We start from the raw sequence: 21,700 nt of genomic DNA on the forward strand, positions 1-21,700 counted from the left end.
AAGTTACCATTGACTTTATTTTCATTATTATTTTTAAAATTAAGATTAAACTTTTTATAGAAATTTGACTCCCAATTTCCTACTGATATGAATGGTTTAGAATTTGGCTAATGCAGAATTGTCACTAATTCTCCTCTGTCAATAAATTCTTTCCAAATTATTTTTATAACACTTCATTGCTAACAAAGTGACATGAGACAAATCAATCAAAAATATACTTACCAAATGTTTTTCAACTATAATATGCATTTCTAAATACTGAGCCATCTCTTGTGGCTGAAAAATAAAAATCCACAAACCTTCCATCAAAATTGAAGAATTACTTAAATATTTACAGTGTCTATCACTAATGAACTCTATTAATGAACACAATGCTGAAAATATGATTTTACACAGAGAAATAGAACCAGATAGCAAGCAAAACTAAATGTCACAGAATCTTTTTCATTTAATTCTGCTGTCACTTCTTTGCACTTAATCAACCTTTTAATGAACTCAGAAAATAACTTTTGTCCACCTTTCTTCCTTTATGTTCTTATTGGTCCTACAAGCAATTCTATCAGCTTTATGTTACTGCATTACTCTGTGGTATGATTTTGCACTTGATCTTAAAGGAGTAATAAGAGATCCTTATGTGTAGGGGTTTGCGTTTCATGTAAAGGATACAATTAATTCCATATAAGCTGCCTCAGAAAAAGATGAGAAACAGAGAGTCAAATCATGGGTTTTCTTAAGCTAGACCACAGGTATCTCAAGATAAAGTGGTTGGGGTGGGATGCCAGACAGATGGTCATGGTTAAATTAGAGATATGTGTGGGGCTTTGAACTGTGGCTTGTCAATGTCAGGCTGTGCTGAAAATGGAAAAGAAGTGATGGTCATCATGGTGATTCATAGAAGTGTTGTCTTTTTTCACTCTAATTGTTACATGAAGACAACCTATAAGAAATGCACTGGGGACAGACAGACAGACAGGCTTCGCAAACATTCTGACCCAACAGGGTAGTGTATTCATAATATTCAATCACTACAGTAACACCACCCACAGGCAGGAGACAAGTATTTAAATGCAGAGTAGAAAATCCAAACTCAGCAGCTGAAGAAATTTTTATTATGTTTATTTCACATTGGCATTTAATCCCTTGAACATTCAAGACAATCTCATTTTAGTTAAATGTGTTCCTAAACATATGAAGAGAGCATTGAATAGCAAACCTGGGATTTGAGTAGAGATCAGAAAAACAATGGTTATAGTAACTTCAAGGAGGAAAAAGTTGAGTAAAGTCAGTAAGACAAATTCAGGGCATATTGGTTACTTGTTTTATCATTTAAAATTCTCTCTTCTGGTCCAAATCAAGGGTTTTGAATTTAAAAGGTGAACAAGATTCCCTTGTAGTCTAACTGATTTCCTATTGTTTCCATGCAATATTAAGCACCAAAATATTTCATGGCCTTACTGAGAAAGTTGAAATCCATTGCTTGGAAGACTGCAAGTCACTAAAGTCCCTAAACAAGCATGCACTACTGGCTTCCAACTCCTGAAATGCTAGATTAATGGACTGGGATTCAAAACTACGGATTGGTTCTAACCAACACCAAGTGGCTCATATCCCAAAAGTCATCCTGCTCATTTTCATTTCTGAGACTGGAACTGGTGGTAGTTTCATAACTCATTCATTAATTTCCTGAAAAATAATCTCATTTGAAGAAAAATAAGAAGTCCATTTCATCCAGGAGACAGGTAATAAAGGGCATGCAGAATGCCAGGAAAGGGGTCTGCAGGGCAGGTGAGCAGTGGGCTGACACAGCAATGTACATAAAAGTTATGCATATAATGGATGTGTTCCCATAAACCGTCATTTACATAGACAGACTGTGGGCCAGATTTGGCCTGAGGATTGGAGTTTGTCAGCTCCTGAGCAGAGTGACCATTAACATCATTTTACTGTAAATATGTTTTGTACTTATAATTAGGTAATACGTCATACAAAATACATTGAACAATGCACCAATTAAATACTCCTTAGAGGAAAAAACTAAAACCATTAAAAACACTTGATTAATAACAATGATGTAAAGGAAGAAGAAAGATATAAGACAAAAAAACTAGTAGATTTAATCCAAGACATATGTATTTGCATTAAAAGCAAATGCAACAAATGATGTGTTTTAAAGAAAAATTGGATGTGATTGAAAATTTTAAAACATCAAATTGTTTGAACAAGCCATGCTTTAATTGAAATATACCTGGCTTCTCTGAACACAAAAATATTGGAAATATTTCAGAAATGAAAGAGGGGACCATCATAGCTAATATTGCAGAAATTTAAAGAGCTATCGGTTAAGTTATAAAACTAGTTTTAAGGCTTATAAGCTATACAGTTTCTGGTACATGAATCCATATGTGTGTCTGTGTGAGTGTGTACAAATTAGTAGTTTCTCTGAAAAACTGAAGTGTTCGTATTGCTGTAGAGTAACAACTGTAGAGTTTACTCAATTGATCACCTACCTCTATGCTTTGTATTTTATAGGGCAGATTTTTTATTTCAATATCCTTCTCAGTATATAAAGAAACAGTTTCATTCTTATATTTCACTTGGTAAATTACATGTTCAAAGCCCACTGAAGATTCCAGGGGTTCAATTCCATAGGTAGCATTTTCAAACTGCAGTAAGCCCCTATAAATTCCAAGAAAAGTATATAAATAAAATGCTGCACTTTAAAAAAGTTAATTAAGAGCTACTTAGTTCTTTTTATGGCCTGCATATTATTATCATCCTTAGTGGGTACAGTAGGAAGTTACTGGGTATTTGCAAACTTGCTAAGAGTTACAGAACAGTAATGTGATTGGTATTTGCCTAACTATATTTCACGATCTCTAAATATGAGAATGATCTTAATTCATTATAAGGGTAGGAGCCATTGTTAAAAATAATTTTCAAGTAAGGAATCCATTTTGCGATTCATACAATTATATATTACAACCTTAATCCAGTACATGCGCTAACCATCACCATAGAATTTGGATAACCTTCAACAAATCCTTGGTAGTAGCAGAAATTCTGAAAGATAAAATACATACAGATTTATTAGGAGATAGAGTTTTCAGATATTGTGTGTGTATATCAAATACTCAATATTTGCACAAGGGATTTATAAGATTATTAGATGAATGTAAGACTCAATTTCCCAAAGCTTTTCCCCACAGGTTCATAAAGAATGTGTTAATTTTCACCCTCTTTCATATTCTGAAAACTAAATTCGATTTTCTTGATCACTAGGACAAAGTGAAAATAATCAAAACCTCACTACCCACCACCCCCAAATTATTCTGGCATAATTCTGCCTGGTAGAAAAAACCAATATGAATCCAAAAAAGAAAGTCTTTTTACACAACTATTTTGATGGTTTCTTATTCAAGCTGTGTGTGTGTGTGTGTGTGTGTGTGTGTGTGTGTGTGTGTGTGTGTGTGTGTGGCATTGAACCCAGGGCCTTGTGCATGCCAGACAAGCACTCTACCAACTGAGCCATGTCCCCAAGCCCTATTTTTACACAACTATTTAGAGTGCAAGGGCAGAATAGCTCATAGAGGTGTGACCCTCTCACAGATATCAATGATAAATACTGAAAAAAATGTATGTCTATATTTTAAAAACTTCAGCTACAAAAGCAGACAGAAAAAGAGAGTACAATTGATACCAGAGAGAAGGCAACTGCGTTTGCTGAATTCTCATTTGGTGGGTTTCCTCCAGAAAGCACCCCCCCAGGCAGAGCTGCAGAAAGCCTGACACCTCAACAGCAAACCCAGACCTTTAGCCTCAGGCTGAAGCCACAGTCTCAGAGTGCGGCACCGAGGGGCTGTGTCCAAGAGAGGAGGGAGGAGGCGCGGAGCCAGGACCCCAGTGCGCACCGGTACCTCCTCGGGTGCAGTCTCTACTTACATCCAGACCCAGGATTCGGGAAAGAGGCTCCAGAGAGTCTAGAAGGAGCCAAGACCAGGAAAGCTGGAGAACAGAGAAAAGGGTTTGTCTATCTGCAAGTGCAGTGGAATAGTCAGGATCTGGTTCCCGCCAGCATATTCGCCTACTAGAACAAACTTGGAAACCCTTTAGAAAAAAAGTCACAAGGGTTAAGTGTGCCATTGAATGTGGCCAGTATATGATTTTAAAAGGTGCTAGATATTCAGATAAAAGGGAAAATGTAGTACAGAGTCAACAGGAAAATCAGAAAGATAATTGACACTAAAATAACCCAAGAATAGGAATTAAAAAAAAAAAGACTTTAAAACAGATACTAAAAATGTGATGGAGAACATTAAAGAAAAATTGGACACAAAGGGGGATCCATCAGGAAATTCAGAGAAATAGAGAGAGAGTATAAAAATCTAACTTGATGGCCAAGCATGGTGGCACATGCCTGTATCCCAGTGGCTTGGGAGGCTGAGACAGAAGGATTGGGAGTTCAAAGCCAGCCTCATCAAATGAGGTGCTAAGCAACTCAGCCAGACCTTGTTTCTAAATAACACACAAAATAGGGCTGGAGATGTGGCTCAGTGGTTGAGTGTCCCTGAGTTCACTCTCTAGTACACACCCCTCCCCCCAAAAATACAACTTGAACAAAACATAGTTTAAATGAAATACACTGAGAAGTTTTCAAAAAGTATAAAAAAAAATAAATAAAAATAAAAATTAGAACTATAAAAGTTGCCAAATCCCAAATCTGAAGAAATGTGAGAGAAAGGAAGTTTTAAGAATGTCACAGAGGGTATGGCTGCAGAGGAGGTGCCAGTGGGGGAAATGATGGACAGGAGGGACCAAAAGAGCCAGCAGGCTGGAGCTGCCAGAGGACCTGAAGGAGACCTGTGAAGGTCAAGGCTGTCTATTCCAGGGCTGGAGGGGAAAGTTCCAGTTGCAGTGTCCAGATGCCATCAGCAAAGGAAGAACCTGCAGACCCTCCCTCCGCACCTACAAGGAAGTCCAAAGAGGGCTCGGCCAAAGCACCCCATCACAAGTGGGTCAAATCAGCCCAAGGAACTGTCCCAACTCCTGCTGCAGGAAGGCCTTCAGCACAGCAGCCCTGAGCCAAGACGAAGCAGTGAACGAAGGAAATGCCTCTGGAAGCAAAGACCAGGATGAGAGAGAGACTGGAAGAGAGACCCCCACATCCGTCAGCACACTCCTGCACCAGGCAGGCCTGGCTCCAGGAGAATGGAATGTGAAGCACTCAGCTCCCCAGCTCAGGCCACAGGGCTTTCCTGGTAGGAGAAGCAGGTTATAAAGCAGAACCTAACTTCTTCCCAGATGCACTGAGTTCACTCACAACAGAGCACAGAGAAGCCCAAGGGAATGTTCCAAAGTTGATGTGGGTCACCTCGACAGCCTCCACAGGACTGGCTGGTCTGAGAGAGATGGATGGGCAGCAAATGGCTGGGAGGGGTCACTGATCTACAGAACTGCCCCTTCCGGACAGTCCAAGTTTAACTGGACAACAGAGCAACCCGCCAACAGTTAGGAGAATTTAATATGCTAACGTGGCCAGGGCGAGGGCCGAAGAGAGCTTTGCCATTCCACTTCATCCCACCCTGACAGTTGGGTGTACCCTAAGCTGGATCCCCCTAAAATTATACAGCCAGTTACCACACAGATAATCAAGCAAGAAACAATTAGAGGCCCCAGGGGACAGAGCAGTATTCAGATTGCCTACGATAAATCATCTAAAATGTCCCATTTCCAACGAAAAATCATAAGCCTTGCAAGGAAACAGGAAAGTATGACCTGTGATTGAAAAAAAAAAAAAAAGCAGATAACAGAAACTCCCTGTGTGCTACACACTGAGTGTGTGTGCCTGCCCCAAATTAATCTGTTAAAATCCTGACCCCTACGTGTAGGCATCAGAAGAGAGTCCCTTTGGAATGTCTGATGCCAATAACTGACCAATTGGCTCTTCTGTATATGTCTTTATTTTTCAAAACGATGTGCTTTTAGGGATGAATGCCACTTGCAAAACTCATGAAAAAATTCAATAAAATCATCTGTTTTAAATCTAATTTAATGAACTTTACTTGGTTTTCTTTAGGGTAGAAATAGGCTTACAGCATAACATATCGATACAACAACATATATTCATGACATTCGAGACCAACATTCAACAACTTACCACATTTTGGTTATTATTAAGGCATTTTTTTTAGTCTTTTTTAATCTGCATGCATATCTTTCTTTCATACCTCTTAAGGTATGCAGTGGAATTGGGTTTGGCAGAAAACTATAAAATTCAAATGTGGGATATTGTGGCCCTGTGTAGCTCTTTGATGATTTTTCTCTTACACACACACACACACACACACACACACACGCACTCGGGCGCACATACACACAAACACCTACACACCCCTGCACATATAAGTATTTGTTTGCATATAACAGTACATATTATTTCTTTATTTACATTGACTCACTTGTATTTGCCGTCTCTGATGGCAAATTTAAAAATGAAATTCAAAGCAAGGGCTAAGTCTATAATTTCTTCTGTTAAAATCTTAGCCTCTCTAAATGATGGACTCACTGTGTAGAAATCGGGAATGAAAATGGAAAACAACCACAAAGATGAGGACAACAATAGGTAGGGCAGACCAAAAGCAAAACAAAAAAGAGCATTTCAGGCCCCTTTACGCATGAACAAACCCTACAAATTCTACCCATTATTTTTCAATTACTTTCACCAAAAAAATTATAGACATCATTAAATGAAGCCCTGAGTATTCCAAATACATGAAAATTCTATCTAGTTCCAAATATGCATGAAACTTTATATGTCCTCAAGAAACAGAGGACTTTGTCACGCTGAGAATAACCACTGATCAAACTTTGCCCTAGGGGGTGGACACCAAGGAAGCTGAAGGTGACAGGTTCTTGGCTAAATCTGCATGTGTGTGTCACTTGGCTTTTTTCCACACACTGTCACCACTTCTGTAAGGCCCAAGGAGAACTGTGACAGCTGCATATCCCATTCATCCGAATGCGTTAAGTTCGTTTTCCCTTTTTACATTGTTTGCTTATTTCATTTAAGTAGGTGTCCCAATCCTGCCTGGTGGGATCCTGGCAGCTTCCCTGTCTTGGCTGCTGCAGAATGGACGGAGACACTTGCAAACCCTACAGCTGGTGAGGGGTTAATATTTAATATTTAAAATATATGAAGAACAGCAAGAAAACAAATAACTCAATTTTCAAAATGGGGGAGGACAGAAATAAATGTTTCTCAAAACAATATGTACAGATGGTCCACGTGTATTTTAGAAAATATTTGGTCCCTGAACATTCTTCAGAGGACACTTTAGATTCTCCTTTTGTTCCAGATTTAGCTTCCCCTGATTCAAACCCTGGTCTTCACTCCAGGCATTTCACAATATATTCAACCCCTGTTGCCACAGACACATGAGCACACACATGAAGCAAATGATTTAGAAACGTGACAATGATATTTGACTCCGTAACCTTCTGTTTAATAGAGCTGAGGACACACTGTCAAAATGAAATGAATGGGTTCCCATCAAAACAAAACACGACCTCCACCCTTGGTACTCTACGTGGACCCTAAATAACATGATCAGAGAAATTCGTATCGCAAAGGTACAACAGATAATGAAAATCGTACCTGAAAATCTTTATCAAGAGGCTTCATGATTCCTGTACCATCATAACCATAAACTTTAAAATTATGAGGCAAAAATACTCTGTAAAAATAAAGATAAAAGGGTACTTAGTGGAAATTTTGTTTCCTAAACTTTCATTTTTTAAAAAGATACTAACTATATTTATTGTAAGGAGAGAGGTTGGCCGAAAAAGAGTTTTCAGCGTGTGGATTTTCCACCTCCTTGTTAAGTTTTCCCAAATAGCCAGAGCAAAAAGGAGGTACTTGGAGGTGTCAGATGACCTGATTTCAAAATTATTACTGCAAAGCTGTAATAATCCAAACAGCATGGAGACCAGTGGAACAGAAGAGATACCAGAGAAATCAATCCACTTATTTACAGTTAATTGATTTTTGGCAACATCACCAGGAACCCACAGTGGGAAGAGAACAGTCTCTTCCAAAAAATCACATATGGAAAATAAGGTCCACCTACAGAAGAATGGAAGTGGATCCTCATCTCACAACACTAGAAGTGAACTGAAGACATCAATGTAAGACCTGAAACCAGAAGTTACTAGAAGAAAACATGGGAAAGCTTTGTGACGTTGGTCTGGGCAAAGTCTTTTTGGATATGACCAAAAAAGCCTAGGCAACAAAAGCGAAAACTAAAACTAGTGGACAGCACCAGGCTAGAAGGCTTCTGCCCAGCAGGACAGTCAGTCAGCAGAGGGAGGAGGCAACCTGCAGAATGGACACAGACACTTGCAAACCCTACAACTGGTAAGGGGTTAATACTTAATATTTAAAATATATGAAGAACAGCAAGAAAACAAATAACTCAATTTTAAAAATGGGAGAGGGCAGAAGTAAATATTTCTCAAAATAATATGTACAAATGGTCAACATGTATTTAAGAAAATGCTTGCTATCATTAGCCCTCAGAGAAATGCAAATGCAACCATCAGGAAGCAACACCTTACACCTGTTAGAATGGCTGTTATCAAGGAGAAGAGAGATGACGAATGTTGGTGGGATGAGATGAAGGAAGAACCCTTGTACAAGGTAGGTGGGAAGCAAGTTAGGATGGTGGATATGGAAAAGAGTACGGGGGTTCCTCAAAAATTAAGGGTAGAACTATCATCTGTTCTGGAAATCCCGCTGCTGTTCTGGAAATCCCGCTGTATATCCAAGTGAGGTGAAATCGTAAGTTGAAAAGACACCTGCATGTTGATTGCAGCAATAATCAAGCACACACTGGAAAACAATTAAGCCTTTAAAAAGTAAGAAAGAAATCTTGTTCTTTGGGAGACATGGATCAACCCGAAATATATTATGTTAAGTGAAATAAGCCAGGCACAGAAAGAAAGATAGTGCATGATCTCACATATATGTGGGATGTAAAAGAGTCAAACTCATAAAAGCAGGCAGGAAAATGGTGGCTGCTAGGGGCCAGGGGTGAGTTTCAGTGAGGATAAATAGGTTCGGAACACCTCTTACACAGCATTGTGACTAGAGTTAATAATAATGCTAATGAATACCTCGGATATCTTTTAAGATGCTGTAACCATGCACTCCCCACGTTTGTCAGGATTGCCTTGAGCAAGGTGATTGATTATTACCTGCTTTAAAGCCCTCAAAGATCGGGGCGTAGCTGTGACAGGTGCAGGGCGGTGCCAGTTCTGCACATAGCTCAGGTGTCAGTATGTGGTGAGCAACTTTTACATCCACCTGTTTACACAGAAGCTGTTGGCCAACACTCAGAAGGATTAACTATCAAGGTATCCTGGTCAGGGCTGGCAGGACTGGCCTCAGACCAAGGCCAATGGCCACTGAAGACCTCATCACTCCACCTGGGGTGACCCAACTATACTCATTGGTCCCCCCACAATCCCTTCTCCAGCCCTGCACACTTGAGTCTCATCTGCTGCATGTAAAATGAAAAAACAGTAAAAGCTCTGCACTGTATTTTGATTATAGATCTGGTAATTCACATTTAGACTGTTTGATTGATAACATTCTATCTGTTGTCATATTATTGACATTTTTGCCATAATGCTTTGAATAATTTTTTAATCCAAGAGTTATTTTGACAATTACTACCAAATTTGCAAATAGCTGGTGCTTCTTTGATTAAGCATTAAGTATTTGTAACTATCTTCTAATTTTACTCATTGACAAGGTGGTTATTAAATGCCTTTTGCTTGCTTGTGTGCAAGAAAAGAAATACATTTTTTGCAAGTTGAATAGTAAAGGGTCATTTACAAATTCATCATGATATCACCATTAATTGTATTGTATATTCTATATCCTTTTTCCAATCCAAAACATAAATCTGCAAAGACTGCATTTTTGCAGGGGGCGGGTATACCAGGGACTGAACTCAGGGGCATTCAACCACTGAACCATCTCCAGCCCTATTTTGTGTTTTATTTAGAGACAGGGTCTCAATGAGTTGCTTAGTGCCTCACTTTTGCTGAGGCTGGCTTTGAACTCCCAATCTTTCTGCCTCCCAAGCCTTGGGATTATAGGCATGCACCACCATTATTGGCTTAAAGACTGCATTTTTTTTTTTAAAGAGAGAGGGAGAGAGAATTTTTTTAATATTTATTTTTTAGTTTTTGGAGGACACAACATCTTTGTTTGTATGTGGTGCTGAGGATCGAACCCAGGCTGCACGCGTGCCAGTCGAGCGCACTACCGCTTGAGCCACATCCCCAGCCCAACAAAGACTGCATTTTAATTTAGATCTTCTTACATTTCTAACCCACTGTACTTCACCTACTTCCATCTCTATTGAACACTTGTATGTATTGTACTGTGATGTGGAAAGTTATCCACAGGATGGCTTAGCTCTCACCACTGGCTCATTTGCAGGCCCATCACTGTTGGGGAGATTCTGTCTGGGGTTTCCCTGCACATTTATTGCAAAAACACTCAGTTTTTTTTTCCTTAGGAAGAAGTAATTTTGAGTCAGCTTTTTGTGTCTTCCTTCAAACTAGTTCTTTTTCTTCCTTTCATTACTTTTGGTAAACTCATTCTTATTGAAACAAGGATCATATCAATTTTGATTTTTCTTTTTTGCTCAGCATGTTATGCTTCATTTTTCCCAAATGTATCAACTGACATGAGATTGAGTTTGGGTAATTACAATTGTAAGTGCTTAATACAGTGTGATAGGGTATATATGCTAAATTAAAAAAATTGTCATGATTCACAACATCCAAGAATCTGCTATGATCCTTCAACTTTAAGTTGGATAAAGGAACTAGAAAACAAACCATATTTATGTTTTCAGGAAATAATCAAAATTTGTCCTCCATGAAACCCCATGGGTAGCCCAAACCAAATTGGATGCTACCAGGAAGCATCACTACGGGGAAGATGGGAACAGCACTGTGGATTCCAACCCAGGTATTTGATACAGAGACTTAAGGTATTTTTTTAAAAGAACAACACAAGAGAAAAAGGAACACTCAGTAACATTTCCAAATGCAAAATAATTGCATTCTGGGTATTCACAAACAATAATTATAAATAGAACAAAGACAGTTGGTAACTCCATCACCTACTTTTGCGTTAGGTTCATAGTATATGTTTTCCCCTCAATTGTAATGTTGTAGGCCACCTGGTAGGAGAGTACATTTGAGAAGCAAAGAAAATGAGGGAAAAGAGGTTAGAAAGAAAAACTAACATTTTTACATTAATGACAATCAAAAACATATTAATGCAATAAAAATTAAAATCTAGAATTTGATAAAATTTTAGCTTGGATAATAGAATATGATTGGTATAATTTCTTATTCATGAATTTTCAATTTATCCAATAACAGGCTCATAACAAAACAGTGGATTTTATAGAATATATATATTTAATTTTTTTTTAGTTGTAGATGGACACAATGCCCTTATTTTACTTATTTATTTGTTTGTGGTGCTTTTTAGGATCAAACCCAGTGCCTCACACATGCTAGGCAAGTGCTCTATCACTGAGCCACACCCCCAGCCCTGAGACTAGATTTTTTTTAGTCCTATAATTGTGTTAGCTTAATATTGAGGACACTGGAAAACTGTCTTTAAAATGGATAGGATATGCCTAAATTATTTAATAGAAAATTTATATATAGTAGAGCCAAGAATTAATTAATAACATGTAATATATAATAGTAAGAAATTTTCTAATATTTGTTCATAGTTTGAATGCTAACTCAATCTATTTTATAAATAAGAGGATTAAGAAATGGTATCCAATGAAGGGACAATTAATTCTCTGCCAATCTGCAGACATCTTCATTATGAACAAGCATGTAATACATCTCCAGTTATTAAAGTCTTTATTTTCTCTTGTTTTATTGTCTTCAATGAGGTTTTGCTGACCTATGTAAGATCTGCATTTAGATTTTTATGTAGTATAAATTAAATCTTATTAAGAATTATGTTTTATATTTTTTTGATTGCTGGAATAGAAATACTACTTGTTTCTGTATTTCAATTTCAATCATGTCTCCAAAAAATTTACTAAGTCATGTATTATTTCCAATTTTTTTCTAGATTTAGATTTTATTTCATATATCACTATTTTGTCTGCAAATATGATGGCATTCTTTTCCCCTCCAATTATGCCTATTTTTATTGTTTTCTTCCCTTCTTGCAATGGTTAGTGCTTCCAAGACAATGATAAATAGAAAAAGTGATAATGGGCTTCCTTCCTTCTTGATCTCTAGAGGGAAGCTTCCAATATTTCAACTTTATATATCTTTTAAAGGGAATTTTAACTTCTTTATAAGCCACTCTTATTATTTTCAGTCATGTATTTTAGGCATATAAGATTCAAAGAAAAGTCTATAAAATATCATGTCATTAATGATAACATTGAAAAATAAAAAAATGCAAGTCTTTGAAAATAAGGATAAGCCTACTCAATAGATTATATTTTCTTTTTTACACCCCAGATAACCAGCCTCCCAAATTTCATGTTTATTATTCTCATGCCTATTTTCATAACTATATTAGTTATGGATGTTTGTCTAAATAGTGGTTGGTTTTGCAAAAATTTTACCTTTACTTGAATTTTATCCTACAAGTTATATATTTTTTCTGTTGCATGAAACACTGCCTCAGACATAATAAGCACTATAGCAAATATTGCCTGCCCTCACCATCACCCTTAGAACCTGAACCTTTGTCATTTATTTCTCTATGGCATAAAACTTCATTTTCTGAGTATACCACAGTTTATTCAACTATTTTCTTACTGGATATGTAGTTCTATTTGTTTTAAGCAATACTGCAATATGTGTATAATTGCCAGATATATGTTACTTATGAATGAACTTCTTTTGTTTAAAAAAATGTTTTTACAACTTCACTCATAATTTAAAAAACAACCTTCAAATTTGTTGTGCCAATTTACATATTCAAAAGCAGAAAATAAGACTACCTTTTTATTTATATCTTCTAATCACATTTTGTTTTCCTAGATTTAATTTTGGCCAGTGATGGATGTAAAATAGTGTCTTACTCCATTTGGCAATTCTCTGCCAAATAAAATTTCTCAATTTTTCGATTACATTTGATGTTTGCTACCCCGTCAGGTTTAACACTTTCTTGCCATTCATAGCTTTATACATAATTTCCATTTTGTTGGGTTTTTTTTTCTTATTGATTTGTAAAAGTTCTTGATCTGTTCTGGAAACTCTTATGTGCAGTAAGTGGACTGCAAAATATGAGTTTGGGATATTTTTCACTTTGTTTATGGTCATTATTATTTTTATTTAAATCTAGGTATTCCTTTTTTCATTGTTCAATTGTTCCCTTATATTAGAAGGTCCTAAAATGTATATCCTATATTTTCTTCCAAATTCTTATTATTTTACTCTCATCGATGCATTTACATGATCTAGAATCAACTCTGGTATAGGAGGTGACACTACTGTACAGTTCATTATTATTTTGTGTTGCTAATCATTTGACCTCCATCATTTATTAAATCAGGCATTTTAGGTTTTGTTTTAAACAACTGAAGCCTGCAATCAGAGTGTGGGGACGGTGGTTTCCTTCTGAAGGCCGCGAGGGAAAGACCCCTCCAGGCCTCTGTGCTGGCTCTGCACATGGAGTCTTGTGCCTGCACTCAGGTCAGGGTGCACATTCCCTCTTCTCTCCGGGGCACCAGTTATGTTGGACTAGAACCCACTTTAATGAACTCATTTTAATTTAACGACCTCTCTCTCCAAGTAGGGTCATATCATGAGGGGCTAGGGGTCAGGTCTTCAACAGATGGATCTTTTGGAGGGGAGGTGTCACAATTCAGCCACAGCATGCAGTAAACTATCCTGACAGAATGGGACTCCATGCTGGATCTGACTGTCTAGAGCTATCATCTCTAGAAAACTTCAGCCATGGCTGTTACCATGGCCCTTCATGAACTGAATGTATCTGGGGGGCAATGTATCCAGGGAAGGAATTAAAATTAAGAACCAATTTGCTCCACTAATCTGAAGACACTATTCATTTTCTTGTAGGTGTTGTGTAAAGGATGTGTGGCTGGGGCGGCTACAGAACAGCGGGGGAAGGACCTGTGGGGGAATCACTCCCTGGGCCTCCATTCCTGTGTCATGGCAGGCCTCCTGTTATCCCCCGTGAATCTGAGTTGTTATGTCGGTGTTTCTCATAGGCCGTGCTCACTGTAGGTGCTCAGAAGAAAACCAGGTGACATTGAACTCCAGAGTGAATGTGAAGGCACTCTTCTGTAAAGCAGGACACAGGCCCGACCTGCCTGTGTCCATAGGCAAGGCCCAAAGGGCCAGGTAACTATTACTCCTATCCATTCCCTTGTAGATGCAGCAACCTGAGACCAACATTTTGTTTCCTTCTTTCTCAGGAAAGTAGTATAATAGCCAACTCTGGCTAAGAGATTGAGCTCTACTGTGGTTTGTGTAGGCTGGGGATGTGGCCCAGCGGTTAAGTACCTCTGGGTTCAATTCCTGGTATCAAATGTTTAAAAAATGATATCTAGAGACAGGGTCTCATTGAGTTGCTTGGGGACTCACTAAGTTGCTGTGGTGGCTATGAACTTGTTATCCTCCTGCCTCAGTCTCCTGAACTTCTGGGAAGACAGGCCTGTGCCACCCACCTGTTTTGTATCACTCATTTTTAAAAATGTGTCCTCCTTTCTCATACAGGCACTTTTCCCTATCTAGTAACAGTTTTTATACCTTTGTTCTATGTTACTTTGAAGACTATTTTTTTTCTTTTTGCCTGAGAAAAGTATAGCTACACAAGCTGCTTATTTGTGTTGCATTTTTAAAAATAGTTTTGTGTCCAGCCTTTGTATTTCTTTATTATCAGGTCTGACTGTTAGAGTTATATCCTTACGTCCAATCTGAGATGTCTCTGTTTTCTGATACATGTAATTAAAGATCTAATATTTAAATTTTACTTGGATTCCCTATTAAATTGATACTGATATACACTTTCTACTCTTTTGATGGTTACTATTAAATATCATATTCAATGTGTTGTATTTTGAATTAAACACATTCCTCAGCTTTTTTTTTTGCAGCTTCTATGTTTATGTTATTGTTTGTCTGCTTTCATTTTCTACCTGCCAAAGTACATTATTATACCTATGTTCTCCTCTTTTAACCTGGAAACCATCAATAGATACTAATTTGTGAAGTATACTTCACTTGAGTAAATGACAAGATTTTCTCATTCCCGTTGCTGATTTTGAGACTTCTGCTGTTAGTTTATTTACTGTTTGGTTGTAGGTATCCTTCCTATTATTCATGACTACCTTCAAGACATTTTCTTCCTTTTAGTATTCTGACATGTAAAGATGTCATTTGACCTTTACTTATTCTGCTTTGAATTCGTGAAACTGGAGCTGAGGGCTCCATTTTTTGAAAATCGTTTCTTGGTTAATATCAACTCTCCTCCACACCTCCCCTTTTCCTTCAGGAATTCCCATGGTGCTACCTAAGCTTCTAATTCTATTGTCCTCTTCTATTAGTCTTTTATATGTTACACCACTTATTCTCTTCAGCTATCTCTGATCTACTACTAGTTCCTGACTTTTATAGCTTCATATTGTATTTTTCACTTCTACAAGCTTCATTCAGTTATTTTAAAAAGCTTTACTAGTGTCAAGTGTATATTCTCCCTTTATGCTCCTATATTCTTTATTATGATAATTTTAAACATACATTGTTTCATGCTATGTTTGTTGTAATTATTGCATCAGTCAGTGATAGCCTCATTGATTCAAAAATACTACTATTTCCTTACTATACTCTATGCCATGAGAATGCAGATATTAACAAACAGACCATTTTTGTCTTGAATTTTGACTGTTGAAGAGAAATATTTTTATTTTTCTTCTACTTCACTTGTTCTAAATCATCCTCTTATAACAATCCAGTGATTCCTGCTTGGAGATATTCCCCTCTAAACAGACTCCTTGTTTATTTTCTAAAATGAATAACATGCCCATAATATTTTTGCATTAATATACACTCCTAAAATTCTATAAGAGCTTCACTACTTTTCTTAAGTGATTTTAAAATTTCATAAACAGATATGCATTCATTTAAAAATAAAGAGTTATAAACTTAAAACTCTAAGTTGTTGAATGGAAACTTGCTAAGGGCATACCTAAATCATGAGAACATCCACTTCCCAACCAAAAGGAAAAGTGAGGTTTCACAAAACATATTTGACTTCTCCAGAAATGATTCTAGAATTTACTTTTAAAAAAGGAGCTTTTAATTCAGATAAGATTGGGCATGTTAAAAAGCCTTTTATTTCAAAGGAGAAACAAGAATAATATAATCCTAAACTAAAATGAATGAAAGCAGTTTTAAAAATCTTAACCATTAACATATTTGCAATTAAAAGGGGAAAATCATCCATATAACATATATCATTAAATAAAATGATCGTTATCCCCCACCCCCATTTTTTTTCCTCCAAATATAGGCTGGTGGGTGGGTGAGAAGAGACCAGCAGATCAGGTCAGCTGGTACTCAGAGATACCTAGGGGGAAACATTTGGGGGGTGGGGCTCCAGGCTTTAACACCCCACATCACTGCACCATTATTTCTAGGAAATAATAATCTTGGCTCATTTTTAGAAAAGACTTTTCCACTCAAAAAAAAATTGAGTATAAATATAAAATTCAGTAAATGTGCATGAATGAAAAATGGCCAATTAACATCTTGGGAACAACATATTCGCATCATTTCAAATCGTGAACAATGTTAATAATTCATTACATGTGATTCAAATCCTCCGTTTTTAATTGACCGTATTTTCACTGGAACCGTAACTTGCACGTGTAGTCTTTCATAATCTGCAAGGTGCAAAATGTCTTATTAGAGGGTTGCCCCGCGTTGTACAGCTCCCTTCATTCTCTCACATCTAAAGGCATCCTCTGCATTCTCTAGGCCACCTCTCAGTTTTACTATCTTTCCAATATTCTCACTTCTTTCTAGAATTACGAGAGTTTTTAAAAGACAAGTATATTGCTTTAGGAATATGGCCCGGTGGGCAGGGTCTGGTAATTCTGGGGCAAAAGCCAGGCTCCCAGAACAAATACAACTCATACCCTTTGAGCCCCTAAATAGAGAGTTCAGAGTTGGGTCTCCACGGTCACCATCACTAGAGCGCAGCAGGACCTGAAACCCCATCCTCCAGCCATCCTGGAGCAGGCTGGGGTCCCTGTGGGCGTGGGAGGGCGCCCCGCTCCCCGGTGAGCTTTGGGATCGTGGACAGCTGCAAGGCCGGGAGCGGGCATCCTGCAGGATCCACGCATGTCTAGTGCACCCTGGGAGGCGAAGGGCGAGGGGGGCACGCGCACCCGAAGGTCAGGAAAGGTCTGGGACTCACTGTGTTCTCGGTGGCGGGGGCTGTACCCGCTGAGTCCACCCAGCCCGCCGAGAAGGAGGAGGACGCGCAACATGGCTAGCGATCCGGATCCCAGTCCCAATGTGGCCGTTGGCCAGCCACAGGGCAGTTGGGAGCGCGAGGTGCGGTCCGGCCTCGCACCCTGCGAGAAGGCAGGGACTGCGCCACGTGCGCGGAGCCCAGCGGCCCTGCTGTTGAACCTGGGCGGCCTGGGCCAGCGAGTCTCTCTCCAAAGAGGAGCCCACTGGATTTGACTCCTATTTGAAGCTAAGGAAAAAGGAAGAAATAGGCGGGAGGCAGGGCCAGGGGGAGAGAGGCCACTGTTTTCTGTCTACCTTTTTGATTACTGGGGATTAAACCTCGGGGATGCTTAAACACTGAGCCACAGCCCCCAGCCCTTTTTTTGTTCCGAGACAGTCTCTCTAAATTGCTTAGGTCCGCGCTAAATGGCTGAGGCTGGCTTTGAACTCAATAATCCTCAGGCCTCCGCCTCCTGAGCCACCGGGATTACAGTCCTGCAGCCACCATGCCAAGACAGCAGCAGATTCACTTCCAAGAGGCAGAGTGGGTGAAAACGCTAAGAAGAGACATATCGACTTCTCAAGTGAACTTTCAATTCTTAATAATAATGTTATATAATAATATATTACATGTTTACGTACAGTTCAATCATACGAGGACAGCTTGATTAATACTCAAGTGAACAAGTCAGTGTAATTATTACCTGGATCAAAACAGAGACCACCAAAGTCCCCAGTTGCCCGCTGACAGTTATTACCTCAAAAACTATTGCAGTTGCTCTTTACATTTGGCTTCCTTTAATGGGATGGTTGTAAGGCCCATCCATAGCAACATTTGTCTTTCCATTTTGCTGTTGGTGAACATTTGGTTTGTTTATACTTTCAGCTATTAAAAACAATATTTGACTATAAAAATTCTTGCATATGCCTTTTATGTAGAAATTTCTCTTGGGCTTATTTCTAGAATGGATCACAGGCTATGTCTTAGTAGACACCTCCGTAGTACTAATATATGCTCCCACCAGAAGTGTCTGAACATTCCAGTTCCTCCACATTGATGCCTACACTTTTTTCTCCTCTTATTTCATGTATTTTTATAGGCCTGTAGAGTTTTCTGCATTTGGGGTTTAATTTGCATTTTCTTGTGGTTAATAAACTTGAACACAATTTTATAAGTCAATGACAATTTATATAGCTTCTTTGGCAATTGCTGCTTGAAATTTTGGTTCATTTTCTAATGGAGTTGCCTTATATCTTTTATTCATTTTTTTTTTAAACTGGGGATTTAACCCAGGGGCAATTTACCACTGAGTCACATGCCTAGCCCGTTTTCATTTTTAATTTTGAGACAGTTTCTCACTAAGTTTCTTAGGGCTAAATTGGTGAGGCTGGCTTTGAAGTTGTAATCCTCCTGCCTCAGCCTCCCAAACCACTGGATTACCTTTATGTGCCACCATGCCAGGCACCTTATCTCTTTCTTATTATGGGTTTGTTTCTTTCATGTTTTTTAGTATTTGTAAATGGAGCTATTAAGACCTGGAGTTTTCTTTGTGACAGGGCTTTTTACTTATGGATCTGATTTCTTTAAAATACTAAGATAACCTCTTTCCCCTTGGGTTAGTTTGAGAAAACTGTTTCTGAAGGAACCTGTACATTCTTGGGAGTTGTCCTTTCCACATGAATCAGTGAAAGTTGTTCAAAATGCCCTCCCCTCCTCGGTCATTCTTTTGCAATCTGTGGCATCTGCAGAGATGTCCTCCTTTTCACTCTCAGTACTGATCATTTGTGATTTTTAAAAAATTTGGGGTACAGTAGTTTATTAAATTATTAAATTTTGGAGCTTATTGTTTTTATTAACTTAAAAGGCCTCAAATGTGACTGTCCGGATTTTGTTCTGTTATATATTTGTTTTCTGTTTTGTTGATTTTTGTTCTCAGGTTCCTCTCTTTCTGGTTTACTTTTTCCTTTTTCTGGTTTCTGAAAAATGGAAATTTATATAATTTAAAACTCTTCTGACATGTGCATTCAAAACTATAAATTTCCTGGTATTCACAACTTTAATTTCACCAACAAATTTTTATGTATTTTGTCTTGTGTATTTTATTTTGACATACTGTATAATCGTGAGTTCATCCTACCCTAAGATTGAAAGAAATAGCCTTTCCTCCCAGCTAGTCTAACAGCATCCCTTTTTTTGAGGCTATTTGTTTTGGAAACCTTGGGTACAGCTAGTATGACTGATCATAACTCCCTGGGCACAGCACCACAACCCCACTGGTACAAGGGTGCAGAAAAGAATATGGGGATTGCCACGACTCTTATTAAAAAGCCTATTTCTTGTAGCAGAGGTAAGTTTGCTTGTTACTTATTCCTTTATAGTGATGATATAAAAACTAGCATTCTGTAATCAATTTTGAATACACTCCAAGCAAGCATAAATGAAATGGGTCTGAAAATCTTCCCTTTCTATCCCGGTGAATCCCTTTTACTGCTAAAACCGCAGCAGTTGACATATGGCCCAAAGCTCCCCAAAGAAGACCCAGAGACACAGCTGAGGGTATTTTCTCACACAACCTTGAGACCTTTTCCAGGCTAGCCTCACGCTGGGCTTTCCATCTTGCACCACTGGCTGTATTTTCGTGGCAATGTTATGGACTCAATTCATTGGACTCTTATTTACCAGAAGAGTAGAATTTCTGATGTACTTAGGAACTTTTGATGGTTTATGGGGGCTAATGGACAGAATCTTTCAACCTGAGCTAACAGGGCAAACAGATTTTCCTGTTTGGTGACTTCTTGTGAAGGGTATTCTAAGATTCTTCTTTCCCCCATTTGGTCTCTCCCAGATGAGCTTGGACAGATTCAACTAGCAAAATGATGTCGTCTGGCTCCTACAGCTATTCCCCGTGGGTCTTGCTCTGGAATCAACTGGAGACGTCACACCAACCTTCCCCCAGAACTCACTCCATGCCAAGCACTGGCCTGAAACTCTGTGTATATTACCATATTTAGTTCCATCAATTCCCTATGGCCTAGGTATTATCAATGTCCCCTATTTATAGGGGAGGAAACTGAGGCCCAGGATCCCTTTCTCAAGGTACCCAGCAGACCAGATGTCTGACCCAGCTGGTCTGGCTTCAGATTTAGGAAGTAGATTTTTGGTAGAACTTAGCAGAGCTCAGTTCAGGCTCTGCCCCAAACTGCCAAGTGACCCTGAGCCAGTTGTCTGCACCTGTTTCCCCCTCTGTTAAATGGGAAGGAGCCTTGGAAGGGATCAGAGGTGACATACGTAAAACCAGGCACGCTGGGGTAGTGAGCTGAGGAGATGCTGCTAGCATTCTGACTGCCCTGCTGCCTTCGCCCTCCCCCCCACACTGCCTGGTCAACTTATGCTCATTATAATTTGGAACTTGCCTGGGGAGATCCCTTCCTCGGATGGCTTTACCTGCACAAAGTGCAGTGAGGAAAGCATGTGTTTATCTGTGAATGCTGGCTGGGGTAGGAAGGACCCAGGACCCAGCCTGAGATTTAGTGGAGGGGACTACAGCTGGGAGACTCCAGAAAAGAATGCACCATCAGAGTTGGAGCGTCAAGGAGAACCAGTGTGCGCAAGATTCAAGGACAGCTGCATTGGAGGAAGTTGAGATTAGAGTGATGGGCCTGGTGGGAGTGACAGGGCCAGGCTTGATCCTGGAGGCAGCTGGGAGGATCCGACCTGCAGCGTTTAAGATCTGACCTGTTTTAGGAGGCTGCTGCTGTAGGGCTTTGGCATCCAAAATGGGAAACAGACAAGATGATTGCAGGAGACCAAATGAGTGTGACCTGGCGCCTAATGATGTGACAAGAGAAAGGAGAGGCTGGAGGGAAAGACAAGGCTACATCTGCACTGAGCCCTGCAGCGGCAGCTGACTGAAGGGGTCTCTTTGCATTTAAACTAATTAAAATCAAATCTTACTAGCACATTTTAAACACCCAAAGTGTGCATCACTACCTGAGAAAACTCTGCTATGGAAACGTTCAGCCAGCTCTGTTAGGGCTCAGGGCTGCCGGAGGCCAGCTGCTACAGACCACTTGCATCCTTCCAGAAGGCTCCCATGGCCAATCTGGTCTGGATGATGCAGCACCTGGAGACCATGGCAAAGCCCAAGAG

The 21,700-nt window shown here is 39.0% G+C and overlaps 1 protein-coding gene across 6 annotated transcripts in view; it reads right to left on the bottom strand.

The window, feature by feature from the left end:
• The window catches only part of LOC101958712 (disintegrin and metalloproteinase domain-containing protein 2), a 58,587-nt gene extending 36,930 nt beyond the window's left edge, over positions 1 to 21,657 (bottom strand). For 5 of the 6 annotated variants that reach the window (XR_005737009.2, XR_013430189.1, XM_078030847.1 and 2 more), the window contains exons 1-7: positions 17,513 to 21,657; positions 16,900 to 16,976; positions 11,200 to 11,255; positions 7,652 to 7,730; positions 2,984 to 3,060; positions 2,508 to 2,676; positions 223 to 276 (exon numbers count right to left, since the gene is read on the bottom strand). Coding sequence is in view for 4 of the 6 variants with exons in the window: in XM_078030847.1 (XP_077886973.1) it covers positions 223 to 276; positions 2,508 to 2,676; positions 2,984 to 3,060; positions 7,652 to 7,730; positions 11,200 to 11,255; positions 16,900 to 16,976; positions 17,513 to 17,585 (585 nt within the window). In the remaining 2 variants the exon portion in view is untranslated. Of the gene's footprint in view, positions 1 to 222; positions 277 to 2,507; positions 2,677 to 2,983; positions 3,061 to 7,651; positions 7,731 to 11,199; positions 11,256 to 16,899 lie in introns of all 6 variants that reach the window. The other variant, XM_040292461.2, reaches the window with a different exon arrangement.
• Positions 21,658 to 21,700: the final 43 nt, after the last annotated feature.

Source organism: Ictidomys tridecemlineatus, chromosome 14 (genome assembly GCF_052094955.1).
Source record: "Ictidomys tridecemlineatus isolate mIctTri1 chromosome 14, mIctTri1.hap1, whole genome shotgun sequence".
NCBI lineage: Eukaryota > Metazoa > Chordata > Mammalia > Rodentia > Sciuridae > Ictidomys > Ictidomys tridecemlineatus.